We start from the raw sequence: 24,803 nt of genomic DNA on the forward strand, positions 1-24,803 counted from the left end.
AAAACTGGAAAAGTTAGGGGCAGGGGCCCACTTTAGTATTCTTTAAGGGGGCCCAGAATTCCTAGCAACGGCCCTGGCCACATGAGGCTTTAAAAAAAATGAGTCACAGAAGAAACAAAGTGTAAAGGACATTTTTAATCCATTTTTATAAACCAACATATTTAATTTAGCAGCATAACCGGATGGTCTTGAGGTATTTCTAAATCCATACTCTGAATTTCATCCCACCCCCCCCACTCCGAGTTTTCCCTCAGACATTCATCCAGACAACAGCAAACACACACACACAGACCCACACACCCAGCTGCGATTCACACCAACAGATCCATACTGCACTAAATCTGCACATACAAACAACCCTGACACACTCACACACGCTTCAGCATATGCTCGATAGACAAAAGACACACACACACACACACACACACACGCATACATTTGAGTCCTGTTGCCTCAGAGGCCGCAGAGCTGGCTCCCTCATAGTGGCTTGTAAGGCAGGCACACTTAATGGTGCAGTTTTGGCTGTGGGACAAAAAGAAACATTTTGAAATTAGTACTTATTCATTCATACATTCAATTTCAAAAAAAGGGTACAAACAAATCAGAAAAGTATCAGAAGAACATAAATCAGGTGTGCTGGATAAACTCTCCCTCCATGCTGACCTGATTTCTGAGAGTCTCGTTTCTGGGGTCGTGTTGGTTGGGAACGCTACGAAAATATGAGTGAAACTTATAAAGGGATAGTAGCATTTTTTTTTTAAAGTGGGGTTGCATGATCTACAAATAGCCCCTAAGTACTTTAATTGCAGTAGAAGACTCTCTGCACTCCTCCCGTTAGCAACGCCAGCCCATAATAGCCCTGCCCAGAGATTTACAACATACATTGTTGTGAATGGACCCAAAGAAACGGCCTATTTTCACGGCCTAAAAGAGGTTTTACCTGGAAAAGAAATACACAGTTCCATTGTTCGCTATAATATAATTTTTTCCAGGAAAAACACAGTTTTTATTTGGACCTAACTGCTGATCGACGGGCACTAACCCTGGGCGGAGGGATACGTGAGTTGGTTAGGTCCAAATAAAAACTGTGTTTTTCCTGCACTTTGAAGGGCTGGAAAAAATTATATTATAGCGAACAATAGAACTGTGTATTTTTTTTCACGTAAAACCTCTTTTAGGCCGTGAAAATAGGCCGTTTCTTTGGGTCCATTCACAACAATGTATGTTGTAAATCTCTGGGCAGGGCTATTATGGGCTGGCGTTGCTAACGGGAGGAGTGCAGAGAGTCTTCTACTGCAATTAAAGTACTTAGGGGCTATTTGTAGATCATACAACCCCACTTTAAAAAAAAAAAATGCTACTATCCCTTTAAATATGACTGTCACTTTGAGTCTGAGGTGGTGCTACGTTTTAAATACGGATCTAATTAGCATCAATTTCATGCTGTCAACTGTTAACTCCTCCCTAACAACCTTTTTAGATCAAACCCCTTACACCATTAGGCCGTCTTTCAATGTGTTGCAGGCAGTTGCCATGGAAACGCAGCTCTTACTGTAGCTGAAGAGACAGCCAGTCAGGGTTTAGGGCAACTTTTTGAACTCATTAAAATTAGATTGAGTTTATGTTATAAAAGACATGTCCATGTGTTTTCTCAGTAATGACTGATGTACTGATGTTTATGTATTTCAGGCACTTTGTAGATTACAGATAATACATGTGTCCATCACAAATGTAACAGTCCACAGAAAACACTTTTGTCATCAGTGTAAAAGGTCAAATGGGGACCAATGTGGTAACTCCATCACTCAGTTTATCAGACTCATTTATGGTTTGAGGACTGGCGAGTGTGATCCAGCTTAGACATGAGCATACGGGCGATTCCGCTGAATGAGTGCCATTTCCGTCACCCAGCATATTAAATGCATTAAAGGGATAGTAGCATTTTTTTTAAAGTGGGGTTGTATGATCTACAAATAGCCCCTAAGTACATTAATTGCAGTAGAAGACTCTCTGCACTCCTCCCGTTAGCAACGCCAGCCCATAATAGCCCTGCCCAGAGATTTACAACATACAGTGTTGTGAATGGACCCAAAGAAACGGCCTATTTTCACGGCCTAAAAGAGGTTTTACCTGAAAAAAAATACACAGTTCCATAGTTCGCTATAATATAATTTTTTCCAGTCCTTCAAAGTGCAAGAAAAACATTTTATTTGGACCTAACCAACTCACGTATCCCTCCGCCCAGGGTTAGCGCCGCCGATCAGCAGTTGGTTAGCTCCAAATAAAAACTGTGTTTTTCCTGCACTTTGAAGGGCTGGAAAAAATAATATTATAGTGAACAATGGAACTGTGTATTTTTTTTTCCAGGTAAAACCTTTTAGGCCATGAAAATAGGCCGTTTCTTTGGGTCCATTCACAATACTGTATGTTGTAAATCTCTGGGCAGGGCTATTATGGGCTGGCGTTGCTAACGGGAGGAGTGCAGAGAGTCTTCTACTGCAATTAAAGTACTTAGGGGCTATTTGTAGATCATACAACCCCACTTTAAAAAAAAAAATGCTACTATCCCTTTAAAAACAAGTAAAAATATCATATAAATTATATTTTATGATTAGGTTTGATTCCCGGCTCCCCCAGTCCGCATGTCGAAGTGTCCTTGGGCAAGACACTGAACCCACACTTGCCCTCTGATGTATCATCAGATGTATGAATGTGTGTGAATGCTTAGCCTCCAAGCCTGTCTGTATGAATGTGACAATACAGTGTAAAGCGCTTTGAGTGGTCAAAAAACACTGATACACTGATTTTTTTGCATTTAAGTGTGACTGCATATTCTATCTACACTTGAAATGAAACATTTTTTTTTTTTAAATAAAAACTTCATTATATTTTGGTTAAAATTCACATTTAGTCGAGTCCCCAGGTTTTCACTCAGTGCTGTTACCCAAACACATTCCACCAATGACATGTTCAGCAGGAAGTGACATCATTTGGATCTTCTGAAAGTCACGGGAAGACTAAAAGTAGGTTCTCATTTATTTTTCCTTAAATTTAATGATATTGTAGCTGTGTCAGATGGCAAATCTCAGTGTTGTGTCCTGTTACCTAAAGTATCTCTAAGACAGTATTTGTTGATATCATTGCTGTTACTCACTCACATATCCATTCACTCAAAAACTCGTTCCTATTACCAAATGTTTTTCCGGTTATTAAACTGTTTCCTCCAAAAATAAAGAAAACACATGCACTGTATTTTTACATTAATATTGGTTCCATTGTCTGATTGCTTAATAAAATACATGTATGCATGTGGTTGATATTAAAACATGGTTTTAAAATGGCATTTGAGTTTTGGTAACAGCACAGAAAAAAAAAAAGTGACTTTCAAAAGTTGCAATACATATAAGGTAAGGTAGCCTGAGATTGACCAGTACTCATTTTGAATGAGTAAAAGTGTATATTACTAAATTCTATGTTGAAATTGAATGAAAAATTAAGTTTAATTTTGAAGAGTTACAACAAGCAAATAGCGCTCATTCGGCATAACGACCCACTCATATTTATGCCATAATTATAATGTCCAAAAATGATCATTAGGATCATCACAGTATTGTTGTTAAGTGCTGAAAATGTTCAATAAGTAATAAAACACACCCTGACATCATATTGCCAAGTGAATATTTGCATTTAAATGATAACATGCCCACACATGTATGAGACGAGGGACAAGCAGCACTAGTAGTTTTTACCTGTAGTATACCGACTCTGTTAACAAAGGAAAAACCACTGTGATTATTTTCCTCACTGACTTTAAGATACAAAAACACTTAAAGGGATAGTAGCATTTTTTTAAAGTGGGGTTGTATGATCTACAAATAGCCCCTAAGTACTTTAATTGCAGTAGAAGACTCTCTGCACTCCTCCCGTTAGCAACGCCAGCCCATAATAGCCCTGCCCAGAGATTTACAACATACAGTGTTGTGAATGGACCCAAAGAAACTGCCTATTTTCGCGGCCTAAAAGAGGTTTTACGTGAAAAAAAATACACAGTTCCATTGTTCGCTATAATATAATTTTTTCCAGCCCTTCAAAGTGCAGGAAAAACACAGTTTTTATTTGGACCTAACCACCTCACGTATCCCTCCGCCCAGGGTTAGCGCCCGCTGATCAGCAGTTGGTTAGGTCCAAATAAAAACTGTGTTTTTCCTGCACTTTGAAGGGCTGGAAAAAATTATATTATAGCGAACAATGGAACTGTGTATTTTTTTCCCAGGTAAAACCTCTTTTAGGCCGCGAAAATAGGCCCTTTCTCTGGGTCCATTCACAACACTGTATGTTGTAAATCTCTGGGCAGGGCTATTATGGGCTGGCGTTGCTAACGGGAGGAGTGCAGAGAGTCTTCTACTACAATTAAAGTACTTAGGGGCTATTTGTAGATCATACAACCCCACTTTAAAAAAAAAATGCTACTATCCCTTTAAGACACACCTGTCACCTCTGCTGTCAGACCACAAACAACATGCCTACACTGATCTTGAAAATGAAACAGTCACTGCGGCTCTTTTTAAAAATGCATTACCATCAACCGAAGCGTCTCGGTGGCCACAGCTCATGTTCTCTCTGCGCTGTGAGACAAACTGGTCTGCCAGTGTAAAAGGAGTAGCTCTTTTTTTTTTTTTTGCAATTAAGCTCATTCACTTTAAAACATTAACGTTGGTGTAGAAAGGGTTTAAGAGGGTTGAAAAGTCCTGACTAGTCCTGGTTGATGCTGTACAGAACTTAATGCGAGTTAAACTAACCACAGTAATTTAACCTAGCCCCCCCCCCAAAAAACTCATATCAGTCACATCAGTGTTCACCGTTTTCCTCTTCAGGGCCTGCAGACACTTTACACTGACTGTGACAGCATCTCTACAAGTGATTACAATTAAACACATTCAAGATGGATGTGGGACTAGGAATGTTTTCCTACCGAGCAAAATGCCTGCAGGAGAAACGCTGCGTAGTGCAACTCTGAACTTCCAGATCATTTTTCTTGTCACTGTTATGTCCTGCTCAGTTTTCTGCTTCTCTTTCCTCCAGACCAACTTTATTATAGTTTTAAATTTTATATTAGTTTTTATTTTTATTTAGTTTTTCAATTTGCTTTTTTTAAATTTCAGTTTAGTTTTTATTTTGAAGAATTGACTAGTTTTAGTTCAGTTTTAGTCTGTTAGTTAGTCAGTCATTTCAGTCAAGTTGCCGGGGCAACTTCTGTGCCTTGGGCCTGAGCCGCAGCTGAGGTCAATTTATTAATTAGGGCCTCAACTGATATCTCTGCAGTTAATCTACTTCTGACCCCGATCTCCCATACGTTTATATCAAGTCTCTGTGAAACACGACCACACACACAAATGTACACAAACAGGTTGACAGCTCCTCAATGTTTTTAAAGATGATCATGAGTCTGTCTAATGAGTTTTATCTGCAATTCAGTTTTAGTTTTTGTAAAAACATTTTTATTTTGATTTCAGTTTCCTAAATTATTTTTTCACTGCTAGTTTTAGTTAAAGCAGAAGTAAGCGATCCGGTCGTTTTGGCTAATGCTGCGTTCCAGGCAGGCTTTTGAAACCGTAAATTACAGCTTCAAGTCACGACTTACGACTTTGTAGCGTTCCAGGCAACCCGTAACTTGTGTTTTTCCGACCTGTTTTACCTGTGAAAGTCACTATAACGGCCACTAGTAACTTCTGACCCGTGAACTGGTACCAGATCGAACTGGTACGAGTTCACAGGTCAGAAAAACACGAGTTACGGGCTGCCTTGAACGCACCATAACTTCTTGTCAGCCGATGGAGTTAGCAGCCCCCGCCCTCGTCATGGATCTATTGGTCCTCGTCCCTACGTCACCACATTCAGGCGCATCCCTTGGCTGCACACACAGAGAGGACTGCCCCTTTATGCCGTTCTCTCTCCTCATTGGATAAAACTGTAGGATACGAGATAAGTTTTCTCCTGGGCTCAGAGCAGAGCAGAGTGACTGACAGACCCGTGTTTCGGTCCAAACACTCTATGTAAGTGATTGCTGTTGGAAGATACAACTATTTAAGACTTATATTAACACAAATATATCGCTTACTTCTGCTTTAACTATAATAATAACCCTGCTCCAGACTCACCTTCGCTGTGCCAAGTTTCTTCTCCACACCCCCGGCCAGCCCCCCACCTTTACTGTCTTTCCAGGTGTAGAAGTTGGAACGTGGAGAGGAGGTGGCGGCGGAGCTGGAGGAGGATGAGGAAGAGGGCAGGCGGTGTGCTGAGGGTTTCGAGGAGGGCGAGTGCTCCTCCACGCTGCCCCCCTTGCGTTTCTTCACCAGCCCCTGGTGTTCGAAGCCCCTCCCGCTGCCCTGCCCGTGCAGTCCTGAGTCCCCCACCCCGGCGCGGCCGTGGGAGTTGTTGGTGGCAGAGGAGAGGTCTGGGGGCGACGAGTGGCCCAGAGGGGCGTGTGTCCGTCTGTAGGTCCAGACCGCCTTGGCGGCCGGCGAGTGGGACTCCGAGGGGGAAGGCTGGGGGCGGGGTTTGCTGCCGGGGGAAAGCGTGCCGTTGGTCTGTCCGTGTGGGAGCGGCGAGGGAGCGACGGGGGGGGCTTTAGAGGAGGAAGAAGAGGACGAGGAGGCGGAGGAGGCTGCGGAGGGCGGGCGGCCCCGGTCCTGGAGGACGATGCAGTTCCTGTCGGGGCCCGAGTGCTCGCCTTCCTGCGACGGCGCTTTCCGTTTGCGGAGCGCGGCGGCCGCGGCAGCCTCCTCGCGCAGCTTCAGCATCTGCTTGCTCGGACGCCCCACCGGATTCTTGGTGCGGCTGGAGCCCGGCTGACGCACCGCCGCAGGCTTCCCCGGCGACGCCAGGTGACCGGCGCCGATGCTGCTGCCGATGCTGCCGCCGCCGCTGCCCCCGGAGTTCTCAGACTGTACGGCTGGCGAGGGTCTCCCCGGACCGCGGCTGGAAGAAGAGGAACAGGAGGATGCGGTTTTGAGGGAGGAGCTGATGTGACTTCCTGTGCGGACCTTAGGATGTAACGAAGAGGAGGAGGAGGACGACGCGGTGGCGGCGGCGGCTGTGGGGGCGGGCGACGAGGAGCTGATGGTCGTCTTGGCTGTGGGTGGTGGTGGAGTTTGAAGGTCTGTGGCTTGAGGTATTTTCCTGTATTGAGAGAAAAGGAATTGCGATAAGTGGATTTGAGCAAGTTCAAGTTCAAGTTCAGTTTATTTCATGTCCCCAAAGGGCAATTTGGATTGCAGCTCATAGAGTCACATAAAGGTAAAAAACATACAACACAAAGACATATAGTGACATAGAAGCGCATCATTATAAATAACAATATAAATAAAATATGCACTAATTGTGATCATATAAGAGATAAATATAGGAAATACCAGAGCTCTGGTTTTGGCCATAGACTGTAAAAAGAATGGACGTAGCGTCCGTGACGTCACCCATTGGTTTTGGGGAGTCGTTTTTGTGACTCAAATATGGCGGCCTGAACAGCGCCATGTTGGATTGGCCGGCCGAGAACCCGCCCACTGGCCTCGAAGCAGCTGTCCACGGAGCTGCTCGGACCTGTCACTCAACGTTTCCGCGCCCTAATTGGCCAGAGTTTTAACCTAAAAACAGTAAAACGGCAGAGTTAAAAAGAAATTCACCCCCCTCAGAGTGTGTGCGGGGGTAGAAACTATCGATTGAGACGAAAAAACGTTCTGACACCAGGCTTTTAACATGTTTACTGAGGATGTAAAGTCGGCGGTTTTAACATGGGGGTCTATGGAGCCATGCTGCTTTCCGACACCAGCCCCCAGAGGAATCCGAGGGGATTGCAGTTTTTTGAACGCGGAAGTGAGCTTCACTTCTCAGACCGACAACTGCCCCCTTGGTTTTGGCACACAGCCAGGCACAAGTAAAGAAAATCAGTCGACAGATTTGCAAACGTCACCTTTTGGTCCTCATAAGTCAAGTCCTTGTATTTAAATCAGGATAACATGAACACTGATGATGCATTAGACCTTGTTAAAGCCCTCTTCTTGTATTCTTTTTTTTTTCTCTCTCTATTATTATTTATTACCTATTTAATTATTTATTTACTATTGTTCTGCTGTCCCCCCCCTTTTTTTTTTTTGCCATATCTACCTCAGAAGTCCAACATACTTATGCTCATCACACACAACGCGTATTCTGAACAAAAACATTGTCTTTGTTATTTCAATTGTGTTATTTTATTCTTTATTTTTCATTTATTGGTTTTTTTTTTGTTATTTCATTTGATTGGTTATAATAGTTATCACTGCGTATTGTCTTGTCCTGTGTTGCTATATATGTTTGTTTTTCACCCTTGTCTTACACACTTTTACACTTGTATTGTTTATCACCTGCATTGCACTATAAATAAAATAAAAAAAAGACCTTGTTTAAGGTTTAATGAATCATCAGTGGTCAATGTCTTTACTGCCAAGCACCCTGGTTTCGAAATGTGCTCTAAAAATAAACCCTAACTTAACTCCTCGTGTTTGGTTTGAGTTTTGTTTCTTTTTTTTAAACACGGCACCTTCTACACTTTACCCAACATGTCTAATAATACTATAATAATACTATTTATATACTATACAACACACCACACCAGTCTTGGTTGCAGGAAACCCATGAACTCATATTTTCTCTTGAGCTTTTTTTCTTCTCATGTGGCTGTAAACATGTAAAATATTATCTGCTGATATTCAGTCAGTCACCATCTTACTGCCAACATCACAGACTCTTCACTGCTGCTATTCTGGGCAACAGAAAACACCATCTGCTTCATCTTTGAGTGACTAAACAGTGCGTTACTCTTAAGTTTATCTGCTAGTGTTTCTAACAGAGAATCTAACTGTCATCCTTTTACTGAGAGGGTAAGGATATACAGAGAAACACAGGTGGGATCTGGTTTGAACCCAGATTTTTTCACTGTTTTTTCACATCCCAGATTTGAAAATCACAGTCAGGTGAGATGTGAACATGATTCTTAACCCAGAAATAGATTTACTGACAACTAACAGTGACCAGAAATCTACTGTTCACCTCATTTTACTGAACTGAGTTGACTACTTCCACAATTACACAGGATATAAGATACACTACTAGACCACTCAACCGTAACAAGCAATCATGCCCAGCTCTTAATATTTCACTTTGACTGGTTGATAGGAGGGCTTCCTTAAAAACCACACACACAGAACTTTGGGAGGGGAAAAAAATAATGTCAAACTGGAGGTCAGGCATTTAGAAAATTGAAGAAACAAAGTAAGGACCAAAACTAATCGCTACTCTGACCCCTTTTTATTTTTTTACTTGCTTAAGTGTATGTGTGTGTGTGCGTGTAGGGGCACACCACCATATCTTTGGCTTATTTTCCCTGGCTTTTAAATGTTGAATGTCAATTTGAATGTGTTGCTGAGACTCTTTTCACGTCATGCTGGTTGTGGTATTGTATTGTCCTTTGTTTATTTATGTATTTATTCACCATGGCTAGGTGCAACTGCAAACTGAATTGCCCATTGGGATCAATAAAGTTTTCTCTATCTCTATCTATCTATCTAAAATGTGCATTTTACTTCAGCAACTACAACAATACAACTCTACATAGTAATCAATCTGGTTAATTTCTAGCACCGTTATCCAGCAGGTGAAACACTCACTTCAACAAGAGATTGTGTTCAACTTCTGACAAAAATAATCTGAAGGATTAGTGCCACAAGAGCACAGTCAAGACAAAAAAAAGCAGAGCTGAGGTTTCTTACTTCCATAGATGGGCGCTGATGTGCTGTTCCAACATACTGCTGAGAGCCGACCTCAGGTGGTGGAGTCGCCTGTCAAACGTGTAGATGCCGTGACCCAGTGCATGGCTGCCGAAAGAGCACACCTGAAGAAAGAAGAGCTTCTTGTGAATCTGTTACAGGAAGGACAGTGTTTCATTCTGCCCGAATCAACTCCCACATTTGTTTGTGTGTAAAATCTAATCTTAATATAAACAACAACTTCTCAATATTGCATCTATTTATTGATTGATTGAATTTATTTAAAACAGGGACAATGCACAAAAAAACATTAATCTTGTAAAACAAGAAGAGATGGTTTGAGCCAGGTTATAGCAACAATTGCTAATTTCCGCCTGTTAGTCCCTGGGCAGGTAAAGTGCTAAACAGATACAATATTAAGATTAATCGAAATAAGACATAATAACCATAATATTTAAAAAATTGACAGAATGCACTAATAAAAGCAGGGAAACAAGAGCGCCAAATCATAAAGTGCACAATAGAGACCAACAGCACATACACTCTCTCTCACTCTCTCATGACATATTCAAACACATACACATACAATACACAGATAACAATCATCCTCCTCTAATAACCACACTCATAGCCAGACACATGCACACACTCACATAATACTCAACAATGTGTGCAAACTTGCTTACTTAGTAACCAGCGCTTTGACAAGCATGAGAATGTGTGAGGATTTGTACATAGAATAAATTGGGCATCTAATCTAATCTAATCTAATCAAATGAGGGAATATTGAAGCCAGGATGGATGTGATGTGATAATAATCTGTCAGTGGCAGTCAGCTACGAGTTAATTAGAACAGAGGTGCGTCAATCCACCGAGCAGCGCTGCAGCTGCATGCACAAACATGATGTGCCAAGATCAGACCTTCCAAGGAAATGTTTTCTGCGGTCCCGCAAGAGATTCAGCATGGAAACGTAACGCCTGCTTTATAAAGCAGAGCTGTTCTGGTACAAACGCACTGTAGAGCCATGATGTAATTTAGGTTCCTGAATTACATCATCGACACAAGATCACAAAAACACGTGTGGTGCATTTCGTACAATTTATAGTTGCATATTGTATAGTACAATGGTTATGTTTATATCAGACTCAAAAGTATTTTCCTTTCTACATGAATAGAGGTAAATTGTTCCAGCCCAGCTCAGACAGACACATGCTGTGTGCTCATTACTGGCATCTTCTGTTTGGAGAAAGCAATTGTTTGCCTGCTTGGTGAGGTCCTACCATGGCAGGGCCATATTTGTGAGTCTGATTTCAAGGTTTTCTGCCCCTTCTGACACATTTAAGGATTGCTTTAAAAGTCCTCTGGCCTAAATATTATTAAATAATCTGGTGAGCTTTTAAACAAAACCTCAGAAGGAAAGTTTTGGTAGGACTTCCCTGGGGTTGTTTTCCTTATTAAACAAAAGTACAAAAAGGTCTCACCGCTAGTGGTCTGGGATGTGCAGCAGAAGATGAAAACTCTTGTGGCTCTTCTGGTCCCTCTGTTTCGCTTTCATCGCTGGAAATTCGCCCGTGGACAAGAGGCGAGGGAGCTCTGAGACTTCCCTCATCCTGCCGCTGCTTCTCCTCCTCCGTAGAGCTCTCCGACACACCGGTGGCTCGACTGTGAAGCCAAACAAATTCATACTTTGACTTCTGATGTACAATAATATACTGATAATGAATTTTTTAAACACTCAGCTGTCCATAGTATAAACAGAGCAGAAGCCCAGCTCTTTCTGTTGTCTTTACTTTGCTGTAATAGGTTGTCAAGTATAAAACAGTGCAATTAAGTCATTTTTGATCTGGTAACGTATACGATTATTACAGAATTTAGACAAAGCAGGTTAATCAGGCTTTGTCCGTCAGTCTAAGTGGGTCAACATGTGGTCGTCCGCTGCCAGGACCTCAGCTGCTGAGCCTTTGGTGAACAGATGTCTCTACTACGAGTGGGATTTATCTTTTGCTATGGAGCAGATGTAGACTAGCTGGTGGTGCTTTAATGACAATGATATTACACCTTCTGGACAGTATGAGGCAGAGAGAAATAAGACGAGCAGGAAGGAAGCAAAATTCAGGAGTGTGTGTGTGTGTGTGTGTGTGAGAGAAGAAGTGAGAACTGAAGCTGAAAGCAGCTGTATTTGGTGATTATGTAATGTTGTTTCTTGTAAATATAAAAGGTTTAACAGTGAAATGACTGGAACTGTCGACTGGACAATGACACTTTTTTATGTCTTAAAGGACAATTCCAGGCGAATTCAACTCGGGGGTGTATTTTTATTTATCATTTTAGGTCTAAAAGAATGAATCTGAAGATTTTCAGTTTAATCGCTCCTGTTTTGCGGTAGTTGCGTCTGTCCCCGCATCGCCACGGCAGCAATGAATGGGAGTGGATGTAAGTTCTGCTGTTTAGGCTGTTTCCAGCCCTCAAAGCCGCAATTTTTTTCCAAGCAAGCCGACATGTTTGTAAAACTAGATCTAATTCAAAGTCTCCTGGAGTCTCAACTCTTTACTTGCTTCAAGTGTACATTTTTTCCACATACAGCGTCAGATGGCTACTCAAAGATGCGCTGAGAAGTTTTTTTTACTTGAAGCAAGTAAAGAGTTGATATTCCTGTGTTTATGACACAAACGGTAGCTTTTCCCACTGCACCTGAACACACCGAGCACGGCAACTGGGTCTCGCGCGAGACTCCGGGAGACTTTGAATTAGATCTAGTTTTACAAACATGTCGGCTTGCTTGAAGTAAATAAACTTCTCGGTGCATGTTTGAGTCTCCATCTGACGCTTTGAGGGATGTAAACAGCCTAAACAGCGGAACTTACATCCACTCCCATTCATTGCTGCCGTGACGATGCGGGGACAGACGCAACTACCGCAAAACAGGAGCAATTAAACTGAAAATCTTCAGATTCATTCTTTTAGACCTAAAATGATAAATAAAAATACACCCCCGAGTTGAATTCGCCTGGAATTGTCCTTTAACTTCAGTCTGACTGACCTGAATGCAGGCAGTGTGGCCAGAGGTCTTCTGCAGTGCGGGGTCCCTGCCTGCTCCCTGGGGGGCTCTGGGCTGGGGGATCGTCCGCTAGAGGAGCCCCCCTCCAGTGATTGGGCTCCTTTCTCCCGAACCTTGGTCTTGAGCTCTACCACCAGCTGGTCAAAGTTCTTGCTTCGGCCCACCACCTTCCTCCTCTGGTGGATGGAGTGGATCTGAGGACCGGGACATGAGACACACGCAGTTACAGGCTGGGTTTCTAGTCGACACAAGGCCTTAAAGGGACAACGAGGAGTTTCTATTCGGTTATAAAAAAGCCTCACGTTAATGTGGATGAATCTCCGCTACCCACACTTGCTAATGGGCCCATTTTCATTAAATATATCGTTCTGTCTCTGTCGTTATTTTGTTATTATGAAAATGGCCGATATAATAGAATTACAGACCCTAAAAATAATGTTTAAAGCAAAGAACAGATCATTACCAGAACATTTACAAAGCTTGTTTAAACTGGAGGAAGGGGACTGAAACAGACTGAAGCTTGATTGTAAACATACATTTGCAAGGTTAAGCTTAAAACAAATGTGTATTTCTGTTGCAGGTGTAAAATTATGGCATTCACAAAGCAAGGAATTGAAAAGCTGTACAAGTATGTCTCAGTTTAAGAAAATGTTTAAAAAAGAAAAGATAGATAGACGAGTGGTGTTTACCGTTATTTTGTTTTGTTTTTTTGTCATTACTATGTTTCATCATCTTTAATATTTTGAAACAGAGAATAATACTGGTGTTGAAGCAAGCCAATGACATTTGTAACAACAGAGAGGAGCAGGTATTATAAGTTTTTTCTTCATCCTGCTCCTTTTCGTTCATGGTGAAAATGTGTACACAATGTATATGTGCAACTATGTGAGAATACCATGAATAAAATAAATCAAAAATGAATGAATGAATGAATTATTAGTGGTGGCGGAGATGCTGGTCGAGCCAACCAGCGTTTTTTACTTTCGGTTTCGCAACGAGTCATGAGAATAACGCAGCTGAATCGCCGTTTATGGTCAGAACTACGACGGTATGTGAACCTCTTTGAACCTCTGACTTTAATTCTTGATGAATGTAAACATGAGTCTGTCTTGCGCCGGTCAAAGAATTTCACGGTGCGCGCGGTGGCTCATAAATGTAGTGTGAAAACGCTTCGCTTTTCCAAAACTCCTCGTTGTCCCTTTAACAAGACTCTTGTTGTAGGAGGCTACAACTTGTTGACAGTTTCTGTTTCGTTCTTTCATTTAATTTACTTCTGTAATAACAGCTCTAGATAACTCTTGACCTTATCTCTCAAACTCAGCCGGTATCAGAGAGACAAAGAGGAAATACACATGGTCGACTCGACACCACCACACACCTGGTATCTTGCACTATTGGCACATCGGCCACCCACTACTGACCTGCATCATCATCACTCAGCAATGTGACATGATTCATATAAGAAGATCTGCTAACTGGCCTCATACATAAACACTGTGTATTGGTCCAGACTGGTTGTTAAATTCTGAGGGTGATGTTACTCTAAATCTGCGTCTCTCCTCCATCGATCTGTTTGCTCTTTACCAGGTGGGTAATTATTCAGGGAACAAACTTATTTATGTAACAACTCAATGACATCCAGTCAAGTGACTGTGTCGGGTGTGTCTCAGTCTTGGTTTGTGGGAGGTCTTGAGAACTTAAGAGTAAATCTTTCATCCATTACAATTACAATTTTCACCTCTAAACTAGTCTGAACTCACACACGGTTTCATTAATATCCAAGTCTGTCCATCTCGATGGTTAGGGCAAATACAGGGTATATACAGGAATCTTGAAGTTAATTTTAATACCTTTCTAAGACTTTTTCAAGACCATGTCAATATTTTTTAATACCTCACCACCGCTTCAAACTGTAACCATTTACATCAGTGACACTTTTGACGTAACAGTTTTAGTTTTTGTGATAAAGACTATAGACGACTATGATACAACAGAATTCAAAATAGGCTGGAATAATAAATCAAAGGCAAAGTTTATCAAAAAAAACATTGCTCCACTCTCAAAAAAACAAAAAAAAAGTCTTCTTTTCTTTTTCATTAACCGGTTCATCTTTGTTTTTTAACAACAAACTAATAAATTCACACACTTACACAATGTTTTTTAGGACTCAAACTCTTGGACAGCTAATTCAGAAAAAATACCTTTAAAATTTAAGACTTTATAAAGTTGTGAAAATACTTTTTAATACTTTTTAAGGGTCTTAATTTTCCCAAAATTGATTTATCACCTTTTAATACTTTTCAAGACCCCGCGGATACCCTGAAATACCACATGCATGAGTGTCTCCTGTTCAGTTCCTGTCTGGTCCAACTGAATGTCAGTCCCCTATTCCCTTTTTTCCCCACGTGTCCTACCTCTCATACATTTGTCTCTGAATATCTGCCTTGAAATTTTCTGATGTTATTTTAACTATTCCTATTATTTGTTTCTGCTCTGTCCTCTGCTTTTATATTGTATTATTTTATCTTCGTTTCCCCTACGGTCTTCACCGTCCCCTCAGAGCTAATGAGCTTCATAAATAGCTTCCTGTTATTGTCTAATCTGTAACCGTTTTTTATTATTAATCACTGGGTTATTTACTGTTCTGTGTGTAAATGGGTTTGTGGGTGTGTATTGCAACTAATAATTTATTATACTGATCATATGTCATCAATATCTTTGAATCACAAACGAACCAATCATTTATTTACAAATAAATTGAGTTATTCTATTAAACGAAAATATGAAATATACTCATCATCATCATCATCACACTTCACCGGGGCAGTGAACAGTCTTTGTTATTGTTTGAATAAAACATTTCAATTTCTAATTTCTAATTTCCAGTGAAATGACTGCTGCTCTCAGTTATTTTTTTATTTATTTCTATTTATTTTGATCATTTCTAAATTTAAATTAATATGACTACATTTCATTTCCCCTGCCCTCGCAGCAGGTGCAAGAGTGAACACATCCTCCTACCAGGAGTCTGTTCACCTACGACAGGTATGAGATGCAGAGCCGTCTTTCTGCGTGTCGCTCCCATCGCTCCTGCCATTTCCTGTTAATCAGGTCATCCTGTCTACCCGGCTGGATGTGGTCTCTCTCTCACACACACACACACACACACACTCACACACACACACACACACACACATACACTTCCTCTTTCATAGACACAAGCCACCATATAAGGACTCTTCCTGTGCTGGGAACCATTTTGCCTGCTCGGTATCAGTCTGTGGTGATTAGTACCAATAAGCTGTGAGTGCAGTTTTATCAATTGACTCTAACCTCATACAGTTATCAATCTTTCTTCCACTTTGTGCCTTATATGATCATTATATTCAGAGATTCAGCCAATATTCGACTGTCATTTTATTTTATTTCATTTAAGGTTTTTGTATAATTCAGTGACATAATCTGAAGAGTTGTTCTAATAATGGTCACACTTCAACACCCCAGATACCAAGTACAAGCAAATCCATTCTCAAACTGAACAAACATCCAGGCAATACATAAATATGTGACTGATGTTGATGCTTAATTTTTCATTCTAGGTATGTATGTGGCCATTGAAAATGATCAGTATAGCTGATATTTGCTGCAAACCACTTGATGACGGCCATTGCCAAGTTATTATCTGGCTAGTTGGCTGTTGTCAGAGTGATGGAAGAGTCCAAACCTACTTTTCTGCCCTGATGTGTGCTAACTGGGTCAAATGCAAGAACTACAGGACTGAACTCTGAAACAAAGAGCAGGGTTTTAGTGTGGTGGGAACAACTGAGTGCGTTTGGAGGCTTACATTGCATGTCAGGAGGCGAGTGCAGACTTTCTTCCTGTCGGGGTCGAGGACGCCGCAGTGTTTGTCCAGGTCACATTCCCGCTCTACGGACACAACAACACACAATCAACAAACAATATAAAACATGTCAGCCATCTCTATACCCACACACAGCATTGTCCACGATGCCAACAAACACTTATCTTGTTAAATACCACCCAACCAAGTCAAGTTGCAGGAAATAATATGGTCACTACTTCCCTTCCTGAGTTACGTACATAAAGGCCAGAAGTTGCATTATGATGTTAACAGTCAAGTTGACCTTTCAGATGTAAAAATGTCATCCTTTTATCCTGTTAGTTATAGACCGAATCGCCTTGTTGTTTACATTCTACTTCCGGGTAGAAAACCAGCACGTAATTTGAATGAGATCAATAGTAACGAACGAGAGTTTAGCTATATATATCATATTTTTTCACGCCCTATCACCGTTTAGACAAATCTGAAATGATTGAAGAAACATTACTATTTCTGTGTGTGTGTGTTTTGTGTTGCTATGTGTTGTATTTATTCAGTTTTGGGGGAATCACAGTGTCTAGAAAGCATCAGTGGCTCAGCTGACAGGGACAGCTGACAGCAGTAGCTAAGCTAATGGCGGTAGCTAAGCTAACAGCAGGACGTCAGCTGTTAAAACCCTCCCGTTGTGGGACACGACACGAAACTACTCCAGTTAGCTCAGTCATGTTGTAACTCAGATATCCGCTGGAGAAAATATTTTTTCATGGAGCGTTTATTGAGTCACTGAGTTATTAAAGTTAAACAGGTAGCTAACCGTTATCCCAGCTAATCTCTGATAACCATGACTAACTTAATTACAAAAATGTGCACACAGAAATAGTAATGTTTGTCCAATCATTGGTTTTATAGACTTTACAAACATCAGATTAGTCTAAACGGCGATATAGTAACATGAAAAAGTAGATAAATATAGAGAAACTCTCGTCCGTCACTATTGTTCGAATGCTGGTTTTCTACCAGGAAGTAGTTGTAAACAACAAGGAGATTCGTCCTATTTGTGTTAAACTGTCATAATGAATTAATTTTTGAGTTATGACCATCAACTTCAGCATGTAACAGACCCGACAGCTAAACGGATGATTCAAATGTATAAAGCCTGTGGCCACTGTTGCTTCCTGCATGGAGGCATGACAACACATTTAATGTACCGGTACTTTCACCAAAATATGTTAAACAGTAAAAAATGAATTCCTGGCACCTGGATGATTTTTGACTGGTTGGACTTCGTTAGTCATCTGTTTCATACACACTGACGCCTCTGACGCAGGCTGTGTTTCAGTCACGCTTCACTTGTACAACCACAACCCGAAGCATCCTTTTAGGTTCAAGTCTATTTTCTCCAGTTTCAAGCTTGTAAGAACAATGATTGTGTTCTGGCCTCGATGATGCGTGGGCGACTGCACAGCATAACTGGCCCTAAAAGCATCCTGAAGACGAGAAGCGGCTGCTGTAGCCTGCATAAACTATCAGTTGAGCCTGATTCTACTTTCATTCCAGTTAAATACATGTGTATCCCAATTCCTGGTTAAAAAAAAAAGCCCCACCAGTTAATTAGATAAGAATAAGAACGCCGGAAAATAAGATCGTCTCCAGGAAAACCTTTCATAATAGTAGGGGTGGGCGATATGACGATATTAGATGGTGAAGGATTAGAGTGTGTAGACGATCTGCCAAAGTGCAGAGATCGTAGGATCGTCTAGGGCTCATTCTATAAACTGCAGTTCTATGCTGCAAAGCGCAAACAAAGGACATTTGCAAAGTTTGCTAAAAGAGATAACAGTTACTTTAGTTTGTATTTTTATTTGACCCTTTTCAAACAGCTATTTAGTGTTTTGATACTTAAAATCCTGTTAAAATGACTGTGTTGAATAAAACAAACAGTAATGTCTTCATTGATATTTTACTTTCATGTTTATTGAAAGCTACCTTTTATGTTGCAAGACTCCACTTTATCAGAGTGTTGTTGTTTATGTTTACGTTGTTTGCACATGTTGGCAAAACTGCAACTTTTTAGATTAAAATCTATTCAGAAAGGTTCTTTGGCCTAAATTGTCTATTTTTCGATTTAAGATCGTGATGAAATCGAAATCATGACTTAAAAAAATCGTGATATGATATTTTTGCCATATCGCCCACCCCTACATAATAGTAAATGTCGTCTCCGTCTCGACCATGCAGGACTCTGGAATATGATAGGCCTTCAGATATAAAATTAAAATTAAAAAAAATCGAATTCTGGACTGTTTTTCATCATTACACGTATCCGTCATGACCCACCAGTTTTAAATGGCCGGGTGGCGGTCCGTCACATGCTCAAGGTAAACAAAACCTTATCACAAGCCGAGATCTTGGCCTCCCCTGAAACACCTGACTTGTGGTGTGGTATGAAACGTAAACATCTCACTAAACAGATCAAAGCACCATCTCTGTGAACTTAATTTCAACTCCTGCACAGGATATGCTGCCTCATAATCTCATGTTATTGTGCAATGTTACATAATTTCAGCTTCCTCTTTTAAACCTTCGCTCCATTATTACCCTGATGCCTCCATCTATACTCACTAGGGATGTCACGATTATAGATTTTCTTGGTACTATTATTGTCAAAGAAATAATCACGGTATTAGGATTATCACGATTATTATACTTAAGTAAATTTCACACTACACATGAATGTGTAAAATCAAATATAGTCAAAATATTTAAAAAATTCAAAACGAGGAGCGCTACATGGACTTCTTTCTCAAAACTAGAGGTGCTCTTTGGAGAGGGATCCAAGGAATGTGGAAAAACAAAAACAAACAAACACCTAGGTCTTTTTCTTGGTGTTTATAGTCAAAATATAATTACATAACTAATCTCTTAATATACAGTAGGACCAGTTATTAATCCCCCAGGGGAAGTATTTGAAATATTTAAGTCATTATTTGTCCTCTATACCAAATGTTTAAGTTTATTTTAATCATTTTTTAAAATTACAAATGGATACGCTAACGTTTAAATTCCCACCTGTTCATTGTTACGTTAGTATCTGTGCATTTTCCTTTACTTTGGTGCACACCTGCTGATATAGTTCCGACATTCTGACTTTTTTGGAAAGTGACGGTATCTAGGAATCTTTACGATCAATTAATTGACCTATGGCTAAGCCCCGCCCCCTGCACTCACTCGGACAAACAGTCAACATTCGGTGACAGTTGCTATGGCAACAGCTGTCACAGTAGGAGACATTTCACAGGAGGCAATTGGTGGTTTTTGGAGACAGAAAGATTAAATATCATCTCGAAGTCACCAAAACTTAACTTTACTGCTATGGCTGCCGTTTGCCGCGAAACGCCGATAGCGACGGGCTAACTTCTGTTAGCCTGTCTATGGAGTTTTGCATTATACGTTAGCATTAAAGGGATAGTAGCATTTTTTTAAAGTGGGGTTGTATGATCTGTATGATTCCTGCACTTTGAGGGGCTGGAAAAAATTATATTATAGCGAACAATGGAACTGTGTATTTTTTTTCAGGTAAAACCTCTTTTAGGCCACGAAAATAGGCCGTTTCTTTGGGTCTGTTCACAACACTGTATGTTGTAAATCTCTGGGCAGGGCTATTATGGGCTGGCGTTGCTAACGGGAGGAGTGCAGAGAGTCTTCTACTGCAATTAAAGTACTTAGGGGCTATTTGTAGATCATACAACCCCACTTTAAAAAAATGCTACTATCCCTTTAAGCTAGCGGGCTTTATGCTTAGTTGTGATACTGGCTAACATCTAAACATCTCTGACAATATGTTGCCTCAAATACGTTGTTGACTTAACTTAGAACAGATGTAGACATCCTTGTTAAGTTTATCCAGGTTTAGTTGGTGTTGTGGTCTACTGCATAACTTTATCCAGAGCAGACACTTCTCTCGGTTGAGATGTGGCTTGGGAAAGGGTTAAAAAAATCCCCCCCGTGGCCCAGCCTCTCGGGATACCTAGTGTCAGAGTTGCATGTACCCCTTGCACACCGTTTGACCATTTTAAACTTAAAATGTCAAGAAAAAACATATAAAAACGAATGAAAACTGACTAACTGCAATGCATTTCAATGGACGTGGAGGCAGAGAATGTCCGAGTGTATGGGCTAGCTATGCACACTGTGATTGGCTCATCGTGTTTTTGGGGCGTGGCTTAGCCATAGGTCAATTGTGGCGTTTAATACCGCGATTAATTGTGAAAACAAGTAATCGTGACATCCATCCATAATACTCACTGGAGGCCACTTTGTTGTACGGTCTGGGGATGCGGTGGCCCGACGCTGCCGAGACCAGAGAGGCGTCCTTCCTCTGGCTCTGAGTCGAGGACTTGTCGGTGGGCGCGGGTCGACCGGGTGGGGTGCTTCCATGAGGCCAGGGGGGATCTCTGAGTGACGGCGGCGGAGAGCTCAGCGGAGGCTCCAGAGGCGGCGGCTGCTTGAATACCGACGACTCTGTGTGGCTGCTGTAGGACGAGGACTTCTCCAGCGGGGAATGTCTGAATGACGGTGGTGGAGAGAGGAGACAATTTGTATTTTGGAAAACTTTTTTTTTTTGATCCATGTTTTTTTTGTATTCTAAAGCTTTCCTGAAAAGTTTTAGCATCTATTTTTGTGGTGTTAAAATGTGGAATAGACTAAATGAGGATATAAAAATGTGCAATAACTTAAAACAATTTAAAAGTAAGTACAAACATACACTCTTGGACAGCTATAAAGAACTTGACAGCTAATTTTACTCTTTTTTATTTATAATCATGGTCTTATTTCATATTAAAGCAATATGTTTTTAATCTTCTGAATTGTATGGAACTACAGATGTACTGTATGACATGAATCACAATGTGGCGGGGGGGCTGAACTTGATAAGCTTTGCTTCCTTCAGCCCCTTCTCAAACTTGCACAGTATCATTATTGTTTTGTTTCTTGTTACATAGATTGTTTGTCTTTTGATGTGCTTGTTTGAGACAAATAAAAATAAAATAAAATCAAATCAAAGCCAATAAATAAAAATAAATGGCCGGTTAGTTTAGTGTCTGAAGCTGACCAGTGGGCTTTTCACTTACTTTTTCTTTCTACACCACATCACTTCACTACTTCCCATTTCATGTTGTCACTTCACTCAGCAAATCTTGAATACTGTAATTGTACACAACGCTGTTACCCTGAGACGTGGCAGTAAATTTTGACATAAACTTGGCTGCCTAACACTGCTAGCATTTTGATCAGCCACTTAAACCTCAAACGTTTGTCATGTGATCGTTGATATTTACTGGAAACTGTTGCAGGTGTAAACAGGAAGCTTGTCTACTCTACTTCTGCTGGTTAGTTGCATCAAGGTCAGCAACACTTCTTATAATTCATTACCCATATTGTATACAGTAGGTGTCAACAATACTGTCTTCAAAGGTTTCTGTCTGCCCACAACATAACAAAACCCTGGAGTTTTAAGAATTACACAGGTCCAGCAAAGTCTCTCTCTTTTAGGGGCTGAAAACTCAAAGGAGGTGAGTGAGGACAGCAGGATTACGTGGGCACAGAGGGATGCGCTTGAAAACTAAAACCTAGATGTGGATGTCGACTGGCAGGGGTTTTTGAGTTGGACTAGTTCTTACTTGGTGCGGTTCTCTAGCAATCTCAGAAAAATGATGAGGAAGTTACTGATCCTGGATAGGAAACAGGCCGGTTGCCTTTAGTCAGAGATAGACTCGCTGTTTAAGAATGTTATGCTACGTAAACTAATCTACCGCTCGCTGCACAGCCTTTATTCACCAGTCAAATGTGAAAACAGTATTGGCATTCTCATCAAACGCCACCCAACCAAGCTGTACCCACTAACAGTTTAACAGTCTGACCCACAGCACCGACCCGCTTTGTTCTTACCGTACTCCATCCTTGGAGTTCTTGGAGTGTCTGTACTGGGGCGGGGTGGAGGGCGAGGGCGGGGCTACCCGTAGCTGCCCGACCCCCTGGCCTCTACCCTCCCAGGATGAAGTAGAAGCAGAATTGGTCCCGTGAGAAGGAGAGTGGCCGTGGTGGGGCCTCTGCTGGGGCTGGGGTGCCGGGGTGGGAGAGCGCAATCGGGCGTAGAGCTTGGCCACCGGGCCGTGTCTCCGCTCGCAGTGCTTTTCGAAAGCCTGCGGCTTCACCACTTGGCCGCAATGGCTGCACACCACCAGGTAGAAGTCGTCGTGGCCGGGGTAGAGGCCAAAGATGGACATGTCTAGCAGGAGAGCAGAGAGAAGGAGATATAAGGAGAAGAGATACAATCAATAAAAAAATATCAGACCACTGAATAGGAAACACTGTCATGTAGAAACACGTTTCAAAAACTACCTCCTGTGTGGAGCGCCCAGGTAGCTCACCTGGTAGAGCACATACCACACAGCTTCTGCAGCATCCATGGGTTTGAATTTCACTGATTTCCTATCTCTCCACTGTGCCCGTCATAACCCCCCCCTCCGAAAACGCACCTCTAGAGCTGGACACTAGCCACAGAAAACACAGCTGGAATTAGCTTCCAACTGGGAAATGGCTTTCTGATTAAACTGAGAAGTACATGTTGTGTGCAGTTTCGCTATCATTTCACTTTTTAAGAGTGCATATTTTTAAAGATGAAAATATGCAAATCAAAATTACTTTAATTTTGTGTTTAGTGGATGTTTTGAAGAGCATGAGTTCTGAACTGAAAGCTTGATGTGTCTTGGGAGTTCGGATGCCACCACGATGCAACACAAGTGGATTTCCTTTGGGTGCCATGGTTTCCTCCCACAGGTGACAGAGCTGCGGGCTCGGTGAACTGGTGACTCAACTTTGTGCAAACCTGTGAGAGGTTATGTGTTTATATGTACAGCATATATATATAGATCAATGTGCGATAAACCTGCTGCCTCCCATGTTAGTACCCTACTTCTTATCCAGAGTGAAGTGAGACCTCTGCCCCTGAACATAACAAATGGGTGTAGAGATTTAGATTTAGATTTAGATTTAGATAGAGAAACAAAATCCCAAAGTAGATGCAAACTTAGTGAGAAAAGCCAGAAATTTCTAATTAACACACTTGTGTGGACCCCAGCTCATTTTTCTGAATCATCACCTTGCTTTGGCTGATTTCCCATGTGATGTAGATGCAGCTGGTGAGGCGGTGAATATATTTACATACAGATATTAAGGAAGGTATGCTTTTTGATTTGAACCCATGCTTTAATAACATGCTCACACAACAAGAGGGGGGGGGTGCTGTTGGACACCTGCAGCCACAGAAGACGGTTGTAAGGAGGCGCTTAATGTAGCTAGCTTTAATACTTGGTCACTGCAAATTAGTACAAAGCTGGACACCACAGAGAAGCTGAGATCTTTAACTCACGTAGTCGTTGCAGAACAATGTATTGTGCATGCACCGTGATGGCCAACACACTTTATACTTCCTGCTTCTAAGATGTCAAGTCATATTTTGTGTATTTATGACCAAAAGAAACACAATTTTGCCTCAAGGGTGTGTTAATCTGTACAGAATATGACCCCCTTGCACCCTAGCGTCTGGAATCGGATATGCAAAACAACAACAACAACAAAAAAAAAGGGTGTCCCAAACAACACCGCAAGCATTGACTTTTTGTGTTGTAGATAACGGTGTGAAGACTTACCCTCCTTACTGAGAGACATGGCCTCTGCAGCCTTTTTGCCATTCTTGCTGCAGTCGTCCACCACATCGGGCCCTGAAACATCACATTTTTTTACAAACATTTGATGAGCCACATGTGAGGAGGAGGAGGAGGAGGAGGGGGTCAGGTCAGGTCAGGTGTTCCCAAAAAAAGTTTGATGTCAGGTTCATCAGAGAGACAAAGGCCAGGATGGTGATAATTTCCCCCCCCCACATAAACAGGCTCTTGACTTGAGCTGTGTTACATAAAAAGGACTGATTTACAGGTCAACTGCCTCTCCACTGAGTGCTGCTCATGTTTTTCACTTGTCTGTCTGTCTGTCTGTCACAGTTGGTGAGCAAGTGAGCAGCTAACTAAACGGTGTTGTTGTGGG

The 24,803-nt window shown here is 41.4% G+C and overlaps 1 protein-coding gene across 1 annotated transcript; it reads right to left on the reverse strand.

Moving 5' to 3' along the window:
* Nucleotides 1-120: 120 nt before the first annotated feature.
* Nucleotides 121-24,529, reverse strand: atxn7l2a (ataxin 7-like 2a). The gene is made up of 9 exons (XM_085776612.1): nucleotides 24,413-24,529; nucleotides 22,650-22,989; nucleotides 21,006-21,265; nucleotides 16,704-16,786; nucleotides 12,842-13,053; nucleotides 11,283-11,463; nucleotides 9,804-9,925; nucleotides 6,159-7,179; nucleotides 121-522 (listed from the first exon to the last, which is right to left on the reverse strand). Exons 1-9 carry the CDS (start codon nucleotides 24,510-24,512, stop codon nucleotides 505-507), a joined length of 2,337 nt encoding a protein of 778 aa, XP_085632738.1. The 5' UTR covers nucleotides 24,513-24,529; the 3' UTR covers nucleotides 121-504.
* Nucleotides 24,530-24,803: the final 274 nt, after the last annotated feature.

The sequence above is a fragment of the Trachurus japonicus genome, chromosome 5, assembly GCF_045865225.1.
Source record: "Trachurus japonicus isolate A0001 chromosome 5, Traja_1.0".
NCBI lineage: Eukaryota > Metazoa > Chordata > Actinopteri > Carangiformes > Carangidae > Trachurus > Trachurus japonicus.

Excerpts from the sequence above, each read along its gene's own strand:
- atxn7l2a (XM_085776612.1), bottom strand. The coding sequence starts at position 24,512 with ATGTTTGTAAAAAAATGTGATGTTTCAGGGCCCGATGTGGTGGACGAC. Across the intron at positions 22,990-24,412 it reads CATGTCTCTCAGTAAGGAGG|ACATGTCCATCTTTGGCCTC; the intron begins GTAAGTCTTCAC and ends CTCTCCTGCTAG. Across the intron at positions 13,054-16,703 it reads CTCGCCTCCTGACATGCAAT|ATCCACTCCATCCACCAGAG; the intron begins GTAAGCCTCCAA and ends CCCGGTCCTCAG.